Here is a 19590-nt window from a genome sequence, read left to right as displayed (position 1 = left end):
TTTCTTCCCTGAGTGAATTATGGGCCTTCCTGGTGGCCCAATTCAGATACTTATGAGCTGTGTGTCTCCTACAAGAGACCTGGGGCAACAGATTGATTGATTGATGAATGTATTGGTTGTGGTCATGTCTACAGTTCTGTTGTTGACGGTACTTATAAATTAGACTACATTAATTTTTGAAATTATTAGAAAACCCTAACAATATTTGGCATTTATCAAGTGACACTTCTCTCTTCAAATACACTTGATGCATTTATGTGAGTCAATTTTTTTTTATTTTGTTGCTATCACAAATACCTAAAATCACATCATCTTTAATTTTATCATCTTTTCATTCATGACCCTTTCACCCCATCCAAGGATGAGATCAATGGATGGGATGAAAGGGTCTTTGAGCAAGATAGGAATGGCTGTTGAGCAAGGAAGGATGGAGGCAGGTATATGGGTGAGTGGAGGATGGTTGTGTATGAATGATTTTTTTTATGCAACCTAAAGGGATTTCTCCCTGTTTTCTCTATTTTCTGCATGAGGGGACAGGGAGGGGGGGTGGGGGGAGGGTCACTATGTAAAAAAGTTGCCCTGCTGGGGATGTGCTGTAATATTCCAGAAACACGTAAATGCAGCTATTTAACCTAACCTATTTTTAGAATAAAATGGCATCATTATTATATATAATTGGTAATATTATATTGAAAAGAAATTCCATAGAAAAAAATAATCTTTCAAAAAATAAATAAATAAGATACTAATGAAAAAAACTTATTAGTGTGCTACTAGAATAGCACCAGTATCTTATTACAGTTTAATCAGTTATCAATTTGATCTTATTACTTCACTACACATGTTTAGGCATGCATAAGCATATAAGCATGTCACTACCGGTATACTCATTTGGAAAATCAACCACAAGGTTGCAAATCTGTGAAATCCTTGTATCAATAATGGGAATGTCTTTCAATACCTCTGTATTGTGATTCTCATCAGTACTCGTACTAGAAAGCTCAGTCAATTTAATATGGGGGCAAATTCAACTATTCATTGCCTCCTGCAGATCATCTACCATCTTAGATAGGTTATTTAACTTGCACAGACTACAGAGTACAGATCCATAACATTTGGTGAATGCTGTATTTTCATAAATCAACCATCCTCATACATATTTCAAGTCCAAACTTGTAACCAAACCATTTATCAAATTCTCCACTAGTTAAATCTTACGAGCAAGTATCTTTCCTTCCTTCTGCCTTCTCCTTAGAACCTACCATTCCAATCTTCCCCATTCATTAGTAATTGTACTTTAAATTATTGCATCAAACACTATATTACTTAAAACCAATGTAGCTAAAATGCAATCTTGCTTGGTTACCCACCTTAGGGCCATCCTTTTGTTCATCTACTACTTGGACAAAATTTACATAAACTTTGTCTTGTTCTAAAAAAGTACTCAAACATAAAAATATTATAAAGAGATCTCTATAACTAAACCTCCAACTCCTTTCCTAACTTTGTTGGTTGAGGTGACCTCTTCAGTACGGAGTCTACAGACCAAAATTTCACGGGCAGCATTACCTGCCAGACGTAAGATGTGTCGTAATAATACTCGCATCATAAAGAATAGTCACCGCTTATGTCAATCGTTCTCTCTTTCTCCATGAATATTGATAACCATAGAAAATGTGATGAAGAGAGTTTAGAGCAGTGGTTCCCAAACTGGGGGAAATTTCCACCTGGGGGGAAATTTGAAGCTACCAGGGGGAAATAATTACACTACCTAACTCAAAAAAAATCTCTGATGGATTTTCTCATGTCTGAGAGAGAGAGAATGCCTGTTTATCAGTATATTTGTACATTTGAAAAATAAATTAGTAAATAGTCAAAGTGTATTTCAACTACTCTTTCCCTGTTACACATGAAGGGGGAAATCTGGATAGTTGACCTGGGTGTAGGGGGAAATGACAGAAAAAAAGTTTGGGAACCACTGGTTTAGAGAGTATGTCATTACGCAGGGGCAACTACAATAGATATAATCATGACGCCGATATGGCAGCCTCGCGTATCCACTTGCTCCTCATGCCGCCTACGTATGCGGCACCGTATGGAAGGGGTTAAGGGCAATATAGCTCACGACGTCTGTGATACCGGTTCATCTTGCCACTAATTCTGTCTTTTTGAGCCACGCAGAGACATCTCCATTCCCATTAACACAGTATAATGCTCTTTGAATAGTTCCTTTGTGCCAGCCGTCTTGGCCATGCATAGATAGCTGGAGCGATGCATCACCTTGTCCACGTTAGTTCCTGGTTCCTCTTCCTTTAATATGACACTCGTCTCTAGTTTCTTTCACTCGTATCGCCACCCAATCCTATGCTAGCTAAGTTCTATCTACATTTTTCTTCTATTGCACCTCTATTATTTGCGCCTTCACCCATATACACTGCCCACGCACGCCAGTCAACACCCGTTCGCCCTCCTTCTAGACTGTGAACTTTGACCATATACAATTAAAATTTATTTAACCATTCCTCCCATCTTAACACCTCTAGGATGAAGGGTTATTCTCGCCTCCATGACAACGATTAGGTCAAAAGCACAGCTCTTTCACAACAGGGACCATCATATGGAGCTGGTTTGATCCCACTACTTGGTATGGCAATTCCCTCTTCATCCACTCTAAAATAATTTTTGAAGCAGATGAGACCATCTCTTCCGAGTGTATCTTCCCTTATTCATTAAATTATTAACCATCACCTTCTTCACACTGTCTCTCCTATTCAATGGCCATTCAACACGCACCCAAAGCCCCCTTCATCTCATCCATCCCTCTCATTTTCCATTTTTCTCCAGTCTTTCCATGCTCATTTTTTCTATATGCCCAAAACACTTCCATATTTTCTGATCTACTCTATCTGACAGTTCCCTTCCTACCCCTGTTCTGTCTTACCTCCACATTTATTTCTGTATCCATTCCTGTAACACTTATCATATTTCTCAAATACTTTACCTCAAACATTCAGAATTTTCTCATATGCCTTCCTTATATTCTAAGTCTTAGTTCTAAAGCTGCTTGCTGGCTGAGTAGGTTAGAGTGTTACTATTTATGATGAAGGTCAAGGTGAATTAAAAGTTGAATTAAAGGCATGGTTCATTAGATTCCGAGCTACAAAGTCCTCTATAAGAGGCACCATCCTAGCCTCTCGATAGGCAGGATTTTTGCAACATAAAACTGAATCAAAGCAGCTCTGTTCCATACAATGTCATGAGTACAATTACTCCTTCATACAACCTTCTCTTCTTGTGGTACAAAGAATGAAACATGGAAACATTTGTGTAGGAGTATCAACTTAAACCATAAAGGTGCCAATGATAGTCTTGGAGATGGATTGTAAAAAAATAATAATAATAATGATAATGATAATAATAATAATCAATAATTATTAATTATTATTAATAATAATAATGATAATAATATTGATAAATAAATTAATAATAATAATAATACTTATGAAGTAGATAAAAAGGAGACATCATGTTACAACTACATGGTTCTTTACTGCTGTTTGTAAAAACTGAAAACAGCTCTTGCAGCAAATGCCCACAAATTCTTATGGACAAATTATTTAAGACCAATAAAGGACTGCCTATTTGGTTGCTTATAGGAAAAAGGGAAGCAATATTATGGAGAAAAAAAAAGGTTTAGAACTTTAAAAGTTTGAGGGTAATCAAATGAACACTTTCTACTTAACAAAATATGAAGACAAAGGAACTTCTACATTGTACATGGCAAGTACTTCAGGCCAGAATATAATACAGTGCAGATCTCATGATGTATAATATCAATGTACCACTAGTTTGCAAATACTATAGCCACATTGATGGGTTATGGACCTTTATACAACATAAAAGAATAGCTGACCTGAAACACCATGGGTAATTACAGTGAGTACATATGATGACAATCTGTACAATCCTCTATTGTATATACAATATGTATGGATGATGATGTGTTGCATGAGGGTGAGTGGGTGGGGGATGAGGAGGGGGGGAGTATGTGTGAAAAATAAAGCAGCCCGAAGGGATTTCTTCCTGTCTTCTCCATTTCTGTATGAGGGGACAGAGAGGGGAGGTTGCCGATTTAATGAAGCAACACTGCTTCTGACCCAGGGCAGTGGGTGAGATGCAGGGATGACCCATTATCCAGGAGGAGCCAAGATACGAGGGAGGGAAGGGAATGGAGTATATGTGGATGAAATGGATGGGAGTTGATTTAATGCATTTGTTTTTTGGCTACCTCCCTTGTAAGTGGGAAAAAGCCTTTGGTATATGTACAGTATGTATATCCTGACAATAAATTAATGTAAATCTTCAGAACTTAGTCATTTATAACAAAATATAAATAAAATAATATTCTTGGACGTGTTACTCTTTGCTGTCACAACACAAACGTTACAACAAATTTGAAAATAAAATCCACCATGCTGCTCATGATAAATATTAGGAGAGCTTCAGTAACTGTTCCCAGTATGCTAACCTATTTCCACTTTCCACATGATAAAAGATTCGTTCTTTCTGTAACTGTGAAGAATCAGTGAGTTTCATCTCAAACAAATTATTGTAAGCCTTTGAGACCTTGAGGCCAGCCTCCCTTGCCACCACACCTGTGAGCCATGCATCATCTACCCACAGGAAAGGTACATTACGACTTTCTTGGAGAAGACGAGATACAGACTTAGTTAGTGTAAGCCAAGCAAACCCTGAGCAATAGTCTGGGTATTTGGAGAATGGGTACTGTTTAAATGGCACCTGGTATCTGCCCTCCCGTAGCACTGGGCTCATACCAAATACATGACAGATAATTTGATCCTCTAAATCTGTTATTTTCAAACTGGCGAGAAATTTCCAAAACTGATAATGATTGATGAGTATGTCATCATCTGCATGAAGGGTCCACATCACATTAGAGCAATGACGATTGATCCATGTTAGTGCTGACATTGCCTTATAGGTCAATGATGAGTATTCATCTTCAAAGTCACCCTGAATGATGTCACGAAACTGTTTGCTTTCTTCTTCAACAATTTTGGTCTCACTCTCATTTTTGGCCTTGCCTACAAAAAAGACAATGCTCATCTTCCCAAAGGGGTAAAACATTGGGTTGCCCCACGTCTTTCGTGTCTCTTGACGCTTCTGGACATGACTAATGCTGGAATGCACATAAGCAATGATGCGCATCTCTTGACGACGTTTGCAGAAATCAGGTTCCTCGATTAAGTAGCTGGAATTCTGAGCTGGGGTAAAGCTTTCCTGCAAAGATAAAACAAATTTTCAGAATTTAAAGCAATAGTGTTAATAACAACATATATATATACATATATATACACATACACATACAATTTATGCTGCAACGTTGTGGTCACCAAGTACAAAAAAAATGTATAACAAAACTTGAAAGAATACAAAGAGCAATTACAAAATTGGCACCAACACTCTCAAAACTATCATATGAAGAGAGACTAGCAAAACTTGAACTACAGACACTAGAGCAAAGAAGAGAGAGAGGAGATTTGATAGCTATTTACAGAATCATAAAAGGCATAGAAATTATTGATAGAGAGAATCTGATAAAATGGGATGATAGAAATACATGAGGGCACGGAAAGAAAATCACGAAAGACAGCTATAGAAGAGATGTGAAAAAGAACAGCTTTCCTCACAGAGTAATAGACAGTTGGAACAAGTTAGATGAGAAAGTGGTGTGTGCAAAAACAATACATGAATTTAAAAATAGTTTAGATAAAATGAGATATGAAGACGGGACACCATGAGCACAGCTCCCCTTCCCGTAAAATACAGCTAGATAAATACAACTAGGTAAATACACATATGAATTTTTTTGCTGATGATGGACTGCAACTCATTGCAACAAGATCTGGACACGATATGGAATTGGACTCAAAAGTGGGAAGTGAAATGTAATATAAAGAAATGCAGTATAATGGAATTTGGAAAGAGTAAAAACAGAATATTAAAAGATTACAGAATTGGAGAAGAAAAAATAAAAAAAGCAAACTCTAAAAAAGATCTTGGAGTGATGATTGGAAAGGACATGAAACCTGATGAGCATATAAATAAAATATTCGGAGAAACCTACAATTTATTGAGGTCAATCAAAGTGGCATTTACTTATATGGATGAAGAAATGATAAAGAAAATACTAACTACACTAATAAGACCAAAACTTGATTACGCAGCACCACTGGATACCCAGTACCAAAAAGAATATTAAGAAACTAAAAAGATTACAAAGAGTGACAACCAAACTAGCACTGACTCGCCAAACTAACATATGAGCAAAAACTATCCAAACTGAACCTACCAACTCTGGAACAAAGAAGAGAAAGAGGAGATTTGCTGACTATCTACAGAATAATGAAAGGAATGGAAGTTTTAGACAGGAACGACCTGTTAGTGTGGGACAACGGTAAAACGAGAGGACACGGAAAAAAACTGAAAAAAGATAGTTATAGAAAAAACTTGAAAAGGAACAGTTTCCCACACAGAGCGATTAATACATGGAACAAATTAGACAACAAAACAGTATGTGCAAACACTATACAAGATTTTAAGATAAAACTTGATGCAGAGAGATACAAAGATGGGTCACCACGAGCATAGCTCCCATCCCGTATATTACAACTAGGTAAATACATACATGGGAGCAAATTAAGAAAGACCACATGTTGAAAGGATGTGAAGAAATAGTTTTCCATATAGATACATAAATAATTGGAATAGCTTAAGAAGTGATAACCCAAGCTTAAACAATACACGAGTTCAAATCTAAATATGATAACTGGAAATCAAGGATATATATTAAGTTGAAATTGTACATGAATTTGAGGCTAGGTATAATTGAAAAAAATAATAATAATAAAAAAAAAAAAATAGGGAATAGGTGACAGGACCCAATGAACATTGTTCCTTTCCTGTATACTACAATTAGGTAAATACAGAGCTGGGCACATTCCTTGATTCCGAGTAGTGTGTTAGCATGCCTGCATTTCTCCAGCCATAGTTGGTGCATTCCTGGAATAGTGTTCCTCAAATACTTTTGCTTGGCATGTTCCTGCATTAGCACTCCCAAACTTTTAAAATGTCCTTCAAAAAAAGTAGTGCATTCCTCTAAAAATTGGGGGGGGGGGAATGGGTTCCTCAAAAACACTGTGCAAATCAAAAATAAACGAAAATACAAGGTAATAATACATCAGAGCTTCATACATTAAAATATATGTATATTTCAGACTAGACAACTAGACAAGTTACAATTTTTTTTTTTAAGTTTTTAAAGAATTAATATCACTGCTTCTCCTACTCCACTTCCTTCTCCCCCTCCTTGTCCTGCTCCTGCACCTCTTTGTACCCAAGGAAGTGCAGGTTGCCCTTCACAAACACTAGCTGTTCAATGTTAATGTTGCTCAGGCTGGACCTTTTTGCCCAAATAATGTCTCCCACTGAGCTAAACAGCCTCTCCACAGCAGCTGAGCTAGGAAGAGGAGTATTGTATTTTTTAAAGAGATCCAGCCAGGTATCCCTGTAGTGGGTGGGGAAGAGGTCATGGCTGAGGGGGACGTTCACCATCACTCTCTTCCACTGGTCCAGGGTCGACCATCTCTTCCACCTCCTCCCACTGCCTCACCTCTGGCACTGTGGCAGTGGAGAGGAGCAAGTGGAACTGGTCCACTTCTTCCTGCCTCTCCTCAGCATCCACCATCTTCATCAATTCCTCCAAATGAGAAAAATTACAAAGTTTGTTAGTTAGACAGGTATAGATGGGTTCACACATCGAGTGATCTGTACATACTGCTGTAATGGCGCACAAAACGTCTGTTAGTCTTTGGTCGTCTTTGCTGCTAACCAATGGGAAACCTTCCCGCCTGGACGTAAATGACAGAATGTTGCCGTGTAGTGAATGATGTCTTTGTTGTTTCCAATGACATTTGTAACATTTTGAAAAAAAATATTTTGTAACACTCAGAACACAGGAACACTTTAAAAATTTGGGCAGTGCATTCCTTTTGTGTTCTTTTGAAAAACTTTGCATTCCTGCATGCTTGCATTCCTAAAAAGGTGGTGCATATGTACATAAGAATGCAGGAATACACTTGCCCACCTCTGGGTAAATACATATACAGTAAACCCTTCCTATACTGAACTTCCATTACACTGACTTTCAGCCACATCAACCCTAGTGAGACCTACCAACCATTAGTTTGATATACAGTAACAAACAAGGTCATATGCAGTGCAAGGTTCGGTACAGATGGTAGGCGCATGAGGAGATGGAAAGGGGGGTTGCCAATTAAATGAAGTGGTCTTGCTGTGAATGTGCTGTGTCTTGCTGTATTGCTTCTGACCCAGGGCAGTGGGGGATATGCAGAGATGAGCAGTCATCTAGGAGAAACCAAGAAATGAGGGAGGGGTGCTGAATGGGAGTGGAGTGGGTAGGGACAAAATGGGTGGGAGTGGAAATATGCCTTTTGACTTTGGCTACCTCCCTTGTAAGGTGGAGAAAGCTCTTGGTATATGTATGTACTTCAGCTATATACAAAATTCCCAATTCTTTCGTATAATCATATAATGTTATTGCATATTACAAGTTACATATAAAGAAATCAATTTACCTACAAGGCATGAGAGATGATAATTCTACACTAGCCTCTTGTTTTCTTGAATGATAATTGGAAGACCCTAGTCAGCCAGGGCTGAAGAAGGACATCCACATTGTTGTGAAGTATTGCAGAGGAGACAATTGTCTCTAGTTAGCCGAGGGGCTGGAGAAAGGGCCATCACATCATTGTGTAGTCTTGAAATTGAGGCAGTTGTCTCTAGTCAGCTGAGGGGCTGGAGAAAGGACCAACATGTTGTCATGAAGTCTTTAAGAGGAAAGGGTTGCCTCTAGTCAGTCAATGGGCTGAAGAAGAGACCAATACATAGTTGTAAAGTCTTGAAAAGTATACAGTTGTTTCTATTCAGTCTAGGGGCTGGAGAAAAGACATGTTGTCATGAAAAAAAATCTGGAAAAAAGGGTGCCATTCAGATCAGCACCACAATGTCATATGGGAAGGAGAGAATCATGTATGTCTCTTCTCATGGTAAGATATCTTCACCAAGCACATTCTTTACATCCTCTTTTATAAATGTCACTACTGCAGTTATGTGGTGCGCTGGGCTTCATTTACACAAACACTTATGTAAGTCTTGAACATTGGGGATGTTCTCCCAGATATTTTGCTTCAATCTGCTCCCGCACCTCTGTGTATCTACATTGCATCATTTATACTTGAACATCACAATCACTATGACAAATTATACAGAGATATAATTTTCTCAGTACAATAATCATGCATTTCAATATAAGATACATAATACATATACAAGGAGGGAATTACAATATTCATTGGGCATTTTATAAAACATCCTATCATATTCATGCTATGGCATGACATTTAGTTAATTCTTAAGGCCACAGTTTTAAACTGATATGGCAATTTTCACTATGAATAATTTTGATTTCAGAATAACTATTGCATGCTGGCTACCCTGGCATCTGAACACACAACTAAATATCTAGCTTGTTATGGTTTTGCCTACTATTTTATTTTATTTTATTTTTACTTTGTCCTTATGATTATCAATGTACTCAACATGTGTAGATTCAGTGGTTATCTTTTGCTCTACTGAGCTTGTAGCAGGATCAGAGGAGGGATTGAGGAAGTCGGTAACAGTTTGGGAAGGTGTGTGAAAGAAGGGGAGAGTGGTAGCAGACTGTGAGTATTAAGGGAGACTGGAGGAAGTGGATAGGTTTACATCTTGGGTGTGAATGTGATGGGAATGGGAAGAGTGGAGGTGGAGGTAGAATGTACAGTGCTCGACAAAAGTTTAGGCCGGGTGAGTGGGGGTGGATTAAACTTGTGTCTATAAAAGAATGGCATAGATGAGGGTGATTTAATCTAGCCAAGTTTAGGCTGGCTGCATGACATCACTGCATCCCTCCAATTTCCCGCTCACCCTGCACGGATGTGCTCAGTGTCAGCTTAGCCACTGTAGCAAGAGAATTTTGTTGCTGCGTTCTCCTGACTTATGCCATTTCATGACTTTTTTTTTTTAGTTTGGGAGTGTTTGTGGCCTTATTATGGGGAAAGCAAGGCAGTTATCTGAAACTACTGCCCAGATTATCGCTCTCAAGAAGGCCAGTAAGCAAACTAAGGAAATAGTCAACCAACTTAAAATAAGTGATTGTGTTGCAAGGCATTACGTTGCTAGGTGGGGGGAGGGAGAGTGTGATTCCATACCAACCCAGAAAGAGCAGTCTGGTAGGCCTCATAAGACCTCTAGGCATCTTGATAACATTGTTAAGAGAGACCTAGAGAAGAGTCCTCACATTTCAGCCAATAAAATTAAGGAAAATAATAGTGGTCTGTTCAGTGAAGTGTTTGTAAACTGTTAGCCAACGTGTTCATGAGCTTGGTTACACAAGACACCGTCCCATCAAGAAACAGATTCTCACCCATCTGCAAAAGGTTGGTAGGGTCATTTATGCTCTAAAATATTTTCAATGGGATGATGCTGACTGGCTGGACATGCTTTGGTCTGATGAAGCAATGTTCACAGTGACTGAGGGGAGGGGTGCTAATGTGTATCAGAAGCGTGACAGTGACCCCCTTGACCCACACTACCTTTGTGGAACCATGAAACACCCCAGTTCATTAATGGTATGGGGTTCTTTCTAAGGCGGGGCTTGGGGAGGCTTGTTGTGTTGCCAACCAACATTAAAATCAATTAGTACATTTATTATGAGCTGCTAAATGAATATCTGGAGTGCTTTGAATTAACAGGTGCAAGCGGGTTCCAACAGGATAGTGCCCCCTGCCACACTGCCAAATCTGTTATAACCTGGCTTAAAAACTGTGAGATTAAGTTCTATGGTAATTCTTTTTTTTTTTTTGGGGGGGGGGGGGAATTGATCAGATGATAGCTCTTTAATGGTTTCTGTCATGTGCTAGGCCTTGTATTTGAGTTGGTACATCAAATCATAAGCTGTGATTCGAGTAGTTCCTGCAATCAAAGTCCTAGAGTAACACTTAGCCTCTTATGATCAATTTTTACCTCACCGGATAAGTAAAGCTTGGAGTGTACTCACTTAATTTAATACATGAATCTAATTACAATATTTCTTGTACTTACAATTAAGTATGTATGAACAGAGTGCTAGGGCAGTAATCAGGACGCAAAAGTGCCCGTGCATCATTTTTATGCTACAGCAGTACAACACCAGTGCCATGGCACAGGTGCCAATATATGCCAATGTAACCTATCCTATTTCTATTTACCCAGCTCCACACAATTTATCTGTACCATTTAGTTTGAGTTTGTAGGGAAGGTGAACATTGTTATGCTTAGGGATATTAGTTGTTGATAGTGTTAGAGAGGTTGTCTAGTGTAGTTGTTGCTGGAGTTGATTATATTTAGGTTGGAGAGTTGTTCAAAAAATTTGTGTCCGCTTTACCTACTTGTATTTTACGGGAAGGGGAGCTACGCTCGTGGTGTCCCACCTTTGTATCTCAGTGTCTAGTTTGTTCTTAAATTCATGAATGGTTTTTGCACAGACTATTTTCTCATCCAGTTTATTCCAAGTATCCACCATTCTATGTGGAAAACTGTTTTTCTTCAGATCTCTTCTATAACTGTTTTTTTATTTTATTTCCATGTCTTCTTGTGTTTTTCTTGTCCCAGTTTAACAAGTCCTCTCTTTCGAGTATTTCTATGCCCTTTATGATTCTGTAGATGGTCAGTAGGTCACTTCTCTCTTCTTTACTCCAGTTGGTAACTCCAGTTTAGCCAGTCTCTCTTCATATGATAAGTTTGCAAGTGCAGGGGCCATTTTTGTGGCTGCTCTCTGGATTCTTTCTATTTTCTTTATATTCTTTTTGGTACTGGGTGACCACAATGTCACCACATATTCTAGTTAAGGTCTTATCAGTGTGACTAATATATTTTTAATCATTTCTTCATCCAAATATGTAAATGCCACTTTTATTGATCTTAGCAAGTTATAGGATTCTCCGACAATTTTGTTTATCTGTTTGTCATAATTACACCCAAATCTTCTTTACCTCCTTAGTTCCAATTTTATATTGTCCTGATATTCCTTAACAATTTAGCATCGTCTGCAAAGATCCTCATGTAACATTGCACATCATCATCCATGTCATTCACATAAATAGCAACCATTATTGGAGCCAGTACAGATCCTTGCGGAACTCCATTGATCACCTCTTTCCAACCTGAATATTTTTCTCTGAGTACTAATCTTATCTTTCTAGCAATCAGGAAGTCCTCTATCCACTTTAGTAGGTTCCCTTGTATCCCTCCTATGTTCCAGTTTTTTTAATAACTTTTTGTGTGGTACCTTGTCGAAAGCTTTTTGTAAGTCCAGGAAGGCACAATCAGCCCATCCATTCCTTTCTTGCACTATGTCTATTAGTCTTGAGTAGAAACATATTAAGTTTGTGGTACATGATCTTCCTTGTTTGAACCCAAATTGTCTTGGGTTTATTATATCATTTTCTTCCAGGTGTTATATCCATCTGTTCTTGATAATTTTCTCAAAAATTTTGGCTATAGTGCTTGTTAGTGAGACCGGTCTATAGTTAGTTGGTTCTTCCTTGTTTCCTCCTTTATATATTGGTACAATATTAGCATTTTTCCTTCTTTAAGTGAGCAACTTATTATGTTATGTATTTTGTCCATTAGTTCTTCTTTGCATTCTTTTAGAATCCAATTTGCATTTCTGTCCGGGCCATGCAATTTCCTGACATCAAGGTTTGATAGGTGTTCCATTATTTCTTTTTGTGTATAGGTGTTCCATTATTTCTTTTTGTGTATAGGTGTTCCATTATTTCTTTTTGTGTATAGGTGTTCCATTATTTCTTTTTGTGTTATTATCTCGCTCATGGGGGGTGGGGGATCGCACTTCATTTCCTTCGTCCCAATATTGTGCCTTCTCTCTAGTGAAAACAGACGAAGTAATTAATCATGACTTCAGCCATTTCTAAATCTTCTGTGTATTCTATATTTCCTTCGTCCCAATATTGTGCCTTCTCTCTGGTGAAAACAGATGAAGTAATTAATCATGACTTCAGCCATTTCTAAATCTTCTGTGTATTCTATATTTCCTTGCCATATATTTCCTTGCCGTAGTCTCACCATTTCCTGTTTATTTTTTAAGTTTACCGTTCATGTATCAATAGAATAGCTTGGGTTGCTCTTTGCATTTAGCTCTATTGCCTTTTTCATAGTTCCTTTTTTCCTCTCTTTGCACTTTTACATACTCATTTCTATAGTTTATATATACTTGCCATTTTCCAGGTTTTTGTCTTTTCTCCATCTTTTCCAAGCTCTGTCCCTTCTGTCTTTTGCCTCACTGCATCTTCTGTTGAACCAGCATTTAATGTACACTCTCTCTTGCTTCTGTCTTAGTACATGCCTATTCACCCCTTCATTGTAATTTTCCATCAAGATATCCCGTTTCTCTTCCACTTTTGTATCTTCCATGTAAAATTGTTCCCAATTTGCATTCTAAAGGAATTTCTTTAGTTTTCCAAAGTCTGTTTTGGTGTACATCAATCTTCTCTTCCTATGCTTTTCATTTCTCTCCATGTTTATTTCTTCCTCTAGTTCAGTCTCAATAAGTATATGGTCACTCTTTCCAATTGGTGTCTTATATTGGATTTTATCCACAATTTCAGGTTCTGTTGTAAATATTAAATCTAGTCTCGACAGCTCCTCATTATTTCTGCACCTGATGTTTTCACTGACCCACTGTCATTGTATATTCCATGGTCATGTCCAGTAATATACTACCCCACAAGTCTTCTCTGCCTTTCACTGTCATGTCCTCCCAACAAATTTCTCTGCAGTTAAAGTCCCCCATAATTACCAGATTACCTATGCCCATTAGTATCTCATTTATTGAATGCCTTGGATCTTCTAGCATTTTCATATGCTCGTTCTCTTTCCAAGCATTTGTTTTTGGGGGCACATAAGTCACCACAAACTTTCTACTTTTCATGTCCTTGTCTTCGACTTTTATTATGATAATTTCTACATTACCCTTGCCCTCCACAATTTTTGTCACATTCAAGTTTTTCGTGGCCAGGAACATGATTCCTCCTCTCTGTTTCTTGTCTCTTATTTTTAATCCAGCAATTGTATAGTCCTTGTCCAACATTGATGGGTGGTATTGCACCCCTTAATTTAGTCTCCACAATTCCCATTACCGTATGTCTGGTTTTTCTTCTAACAGGTAATCATTAAGTTCATTCAGTCCTGAAATTAATCTGTTGATGTTAGTATAGGCCACTTTTATTTCTTTTCCTTTCTCCATCTTTTTTTCTGTCTTTGGTTCACTATTCTGATGTATCATTTTCTCAGTCTCATGTCAATTACTCTCCAATAGAATTCCTTGCTTTCAGTCTCCGTTCTCTTTGCAAGTTTTTCCTTAGCTTCATCTTTTAGTGTCTTCTCTTTGTCTAATTCCTCAATACTCCTTTCTCTTCATATCCATATCTTCTTGTTAGGATAAAAAGAGAAATAAGTATTGAGAATTAGAAAAAGAGAAGACACTAAAAGATGACACTAAGGAAAAAAACATGAGGAGAACGATCTACTGTCTGTGTGTTAAGCCCTCAGATCACCTTTCAGTATGTGGTATGTTATTGTGTTGAGTGGTTGGAGTTATAAGATGAAATCTTCTGGGGTTGATGGTTGGATATATATGTCTGTGATAGTGTAGACAGTTTTCTTTGTGTTTGGATAGTGTGACTTTAATGCTATCTACCTCCTATACCACACAAAACATTCACACAAACACACTACCAACCCTGGAACAAAGAAGAGAAAGAGGAGATCTATTGACCATTTACAGAATCATGAATGGCAAGGAAGTCCTTGACAGAGAAGACTTATTAAAGTGAGATAAAAGAAAAACAAGGGGACATGAAAAGAAACTCAAAAGGGATAGTTATAGAAGAGATCTGAAAAAAAAAAGTTTTCCACATAGAATGGCAGATGTCTGGATGAAACAATAGCGTGTGCAAACACCATACAAGAATTTAAGAACAAACTAGATGTTGCGAGACACAAAGATGGGTCACTATGAGCATAGCTCCCCTTCCCATATAATACAACTAGGTAAATACATACACATTCAGATTACTTAACAAGCCCTCCGAGGCAGACCACCAAACTCAATACTCCAACAACCCCCAGATTTAAACTCTCCCCCCCCCAAAAAAAAAAAAAAAAACAATCACACTGACACACCTGCACTCAGGACACCACCCAGCACTGAAGCAGCACCAACACAGAATAGGCCTAGCCACAGATTCAAACTGCCTCAGGTGCAACCATCACACAGAGGGAACAGAACTTCATACTAAAATACACCACACTAACATTCCCCAGACAACAATATATCTTCCCCAAGTGACTTGTGATCCCATCTGGAGGCTGTTGCCGGTTACCTGAAGGCCATAGTTCCTGCAAGGGAGACCAGAGACAATGGATTGATTGATCTGGAATACTCTGCATTCTCTGCTAACTGAGAAGCTTGTCTGTCATTTATTTTTGTAGCTGTAAAAATATACAAGGAAAGGACTTGTAGACTTAAGGTGGTTATAGGTTTGTAACAAAGGTATGTAATGTCACCACATGTGTTTCTGAAGAAATGCAACTGTGGGAACCAATGATGGGTAACTCCCATGGGTTATCCTGTAAAATGGATGAGCCATCTACTTGCAATCCATCTTTCGATTATATTAATATGCTCAAATCCACTTAAAAGTGCAGCTCTGAGGGAATAGCATCCAGTTTTTTAACCGAGCTCAAGATTTATATATACATTATATTCCCTCCACTTTTTCATAAGAGAAAAAGTGACAACCAATGACTGCTCCCTTCCTCTTCCTCTTGTTGAACAGTGAAAATAGACCCATACAAAATAAGCCCAAAATTTCCTCCTATAAAAGATTACGAGTAAGACAAGGGACCATTACTGGCTGCTGTGAAAATTAAAGTTTTCATGTCATTGGAATTTTATGCACCAATAACATTATTATTATCATATGTAGATGTGTCCATGATTTAGTACCTATGGTACAGTATAATTTCCAGCCCTGGCTATGAGGATCAGTCAATCTATCCACTGCCCCTGGTCTCTTTTGCAGAAGACCTGTGGCCTTCAGGTAACTGGCAACAGCCTTAAAAGCTATGAGAAAGGAGAGGGCAATGGATTTTAGTATTGGACTCATCATCACCAATTGTGAGCACAAGCCAGGGAGTGCATTGCCTTACTCACACACTGGCACCAGTCCCATAGTTTCTCCTATCAAACTCCTGTGCAGTCACCCTCCTTATTCGAAAACAACTTTCAACAGGTTCAATCAACTTGCCCCAGTCATGACTTCTGTGGGTATCACCTTCATTTCCTCCACAAGAGACAACTCTAAAAATGGGATCAACATCAGGGAAACATGCTACATTCCCATATAGCTTGATGACATTCACAAATTATGCTGGTAACTAGCCTAGACTATCCCATGGCATACTCTCTGATTTGATACAAAGTCATTCCAGTGATACCCCACAATTCTCAGAAGACATCTGCTATCAAAGACATCAAATATGTCTCTTCAAGTCAGCATTCAATGCCCATGTCTTACAGCCCTACAGCAGGACAGGGAGCAAAAGTTGTGTAAACATTTACTCACATACCACAATCAACTCACCTCTTGATTTTGAGATAAGAACGCATGAAGTTCTGAGTCATCTTCTCTCACTATAGTGATGAAATGTTTGGAATACCAAGTAAGTACCACAAGAACCAGGAACAACACTGCAAAATAAAGAAAATTGTAAGTACCTGATCTAATCTCTATCCAAATCATCCATACACACACACAATAGCAGACAATATTCAGTCTCATTGTATGCTCATTAAAAGAAGAAATATTGCCACAGGATTAGAAAATGGGCTAATGTAGTACCAATTTACAAAGGCACAAGTAAGGATTGATTGATTGATTAATTAGAGTGGGCAAAAGCCCGGCACAGGGTCGTTAGACCATTCGTGCCATGGGATAAAATAGATAACGAGATTAAAATATTAGATTCTAAAAATTAAAACAACTACAACGTTATTGTCTGACTAATTATTAAAATAATCTACGAAATATATACGAAGCCTAGACATTAAGTAGCGAACTACAATAGAAGTAAGATTACCAATACATAGGTACGACACAGTCAAGATTAAATATAATAGAATAAATTAACGTCTTTTAAAAATCCTACAAGGGGTTGTATCATGGGTGTAGCACCAAGCATCTTACGGAGGTCAGGAGGGAGGCCCCACTTCCGCCGCCAAGGCTCGTAGTATCTGCACTCGAGCAGGAAATGACGAACGGAAAAGGGAGAGCCACACCTCTCGCAAGAAGGGGGAATCCGGGGAAGAGAGAATAAAAATTCGTGGGTTATCTTTGTATGTCCAATACGTAAACGGTTTAAAAGTTTCGGATAGAAACGGTTGTGGTGGGAAAGAAGTGGCCAGCGATCTGCAGAACATTTTATGCTCCGTAGCTTTTGGTTCGTTCTAATATTGTCCCAGGTGGTGTCAAACTTTCTACGCACGCGGGAGGAGATGGTAGTGCGGATGTCGGAAAAGGGAGAGTCCCCGCGCGATGGTAAGGGACGGGCCACCGCAGATTTGGCCGCTCTGTCCGCCTTCTCATTGCCAATGATACCAACGTGTCCAGGGGACCAACAGAATCGGACAGTTTTTTCCCTGGCTGCTGTTCTCGTTAGCCACTCTTGGATCTCAGATATCACGGGGTGGGACGGAATAAAATTAGTAAGTGCTAAAATTGATGATTGAGAGTCGCTATGAATGGTAAAATCATTAAAATCTGAATTAAGGATAAAGTGCTTCAAAGCGAGTAAAATTGCGTAAAGTTCAGCCGTAAAGACAGATGAGGTGAAGGGTAATTTTGCCGTGAAAGTTTGAGACGATGTTACGGCTGCGCAGCCCACACCAGCGGGAGATTTTGACCCGTCAGTATAGACCGCGATGGAGTCGGCATGTGATTCTTTATGCTCCTCAAACGAGGCAGCAACGATGTAGGGCAGGTGTCCACTTTTTGATTGTTTCATGGGGCAGAACTCGGGAATGGGCTTGCACCAAGGTGGGGTATCAAAGTTTCTGGATTCGGACACCTTAAGGGGGCAGTCGCTTCCCTCCTCAAGTAGACGGAGCGCGCGTATGTGTGCTGGGACTGAAGCCGATCTTTTGGTGTTGTATGTATCCCTGAGTCTCACGTTATTAACCACGTCAAAAGATGGTATCTTTCTGAACGATTTGCACTTGAAGTAAAAGGAGAGTAAAAGTTGCTCCCTTCGGTTAGAGAGCGGCAAATCGCCAGAGAGGACGTAGAGGGATTCGACAGGAGAGGTACGGTAGGCACCAGTACACAGTCGCAAAGCCTGGTGGTGTACTGTATCGAGGGAGCGGAGGGACGTCGCACTTGCCGAGGAATAGATCTGGCACGCGTAATCCAGCCGTGATCTTATGAGGGCGTGGTATAATCTGAGGAGCGAAGGCTGGTCCGCTCCCCAGTCGCGTCCAGAAACCGTCTTTAAGATGTTGAGGGCGGAGAGGGAAGATTGTCTAAGATTGAGTATGTGGTTGTTCCACGTTAGGTTTTGGTCAAAAATGACCCCAAGAAACTTGGTCGACTGTTCATAGGGTATTGGAATGCCTCCCAGAATAATATGTGGAGGAACTTTCTGGCGCGGTCGTTGTTGAGACTTGCAAAAGTGCATTGCCACCGTCTTCGATGAGGAGAATCGGCAGCCTCTGCGAGAGGCCCAGGAAGTAGCAGCATTTACACCGCTCTGAGTGCGTGTGATTGCTGTGAAAAGGTTTATGGAGGAGAAGTACAAAAGGAAGTCATCAGCGAAGAGTGAGCACTGGAGTGAAGTGTCTGCCTCAGCAACCGCCTGGACTATTCCATTGATGCTGACCAAGAACAAGGTGGGGCTGATGACGCTGCCTTGGGGGACACCTTGCTCCTGGGGTTTGGGCGACGAATATGCTCCACCGATTTTCACTCTCAGAGTCCTATCTGATATGAAAGCTCGTAGGAAGGAAAACATCCTACCCCTTACTCCCATCTCGAGGAGGTTCATCAAGATACCCCCTCTCCAAGTCGTGTCGTACGCCTTCTCCAGGTCGAAGAAGACGGCGATGGTATTCATGTTGAGCACTAGGGCGTCCTGCACGTGTGTCGAAAAACGGAGTAGAGGATCTAAGGTGGAGCGGTGTCGACGAAAGCCGAATTGGTAAGGGGTGAGGTGGTCTCTACTCTCCAGGTAGTGGGTAAGTCGAAGGTTGACCATCCTCTCAAATATCTTGCATAATACACTCGTCAGGGCGATCGGCCGGTAACTAGAAGGGATCTGGTGATCCTTGCCTGGCTT

General features: G+C 39.4%; 1 protein-coding gene across 3 annotated transcripts in view; it reads right to left on the bottom strand.

Moving 5' to 3' along the window:
* Positions 1–3129: 3129 nt before the first annotated feature.
* Positions 3130–19590, bottom strand: part of LOC143034599 (lactosylceramide 1,3-N-acetyl-beta-D-glucosaminyltransferase-like) — a 38500-nt gene continuing 22039 nt past the window's right edge. For 2 of the 3 annotated variants that reach the window (XM_076200896.1, XM_076200897.1), the window contains exons 2-4: positions 16845–16951; positions 7694–7780; positions 3130–5301 (exon numbers count right to left, since the gene is read on the bottom strand). In XM_076200896.1, the coding sequence (XP_076057011.1) occupies positions 4492–5301; positions 7694–7780; positions 16845–16951 (1004 nt within the window). In that variant the 3' untranslated portion in view covers positions 3130–4491. The remainder of the gene's footprint in view (positions 5302–7693; positions 7781–16844; positions 16952–19590) is intronic. The other variant, XM_076200899.1, reaches the window with a different exon arrangement.

The sequence above is a fragment of the Oratosquilla oratoria genome, chromosome 17 (genome assembly GCF_046742065.1).
Source record: "Oratosquilla oratoria isolate Oo_2021 chromosome 17, ASM4674206v1, whole genome shotgun sequence".
Taxonomy (NCBI): domain Eukaryota; kingdom Metazoa; phylum Arthropoda; class Malacostraca; order Stomatopoda; family Squillidae; genus Oratosquilla; species Oratosquilla oratoria.
Note: the sequence above shows the minus strand (reverse complement) of the source record. Positions and strands in the feature narration are given on the sequence as shown.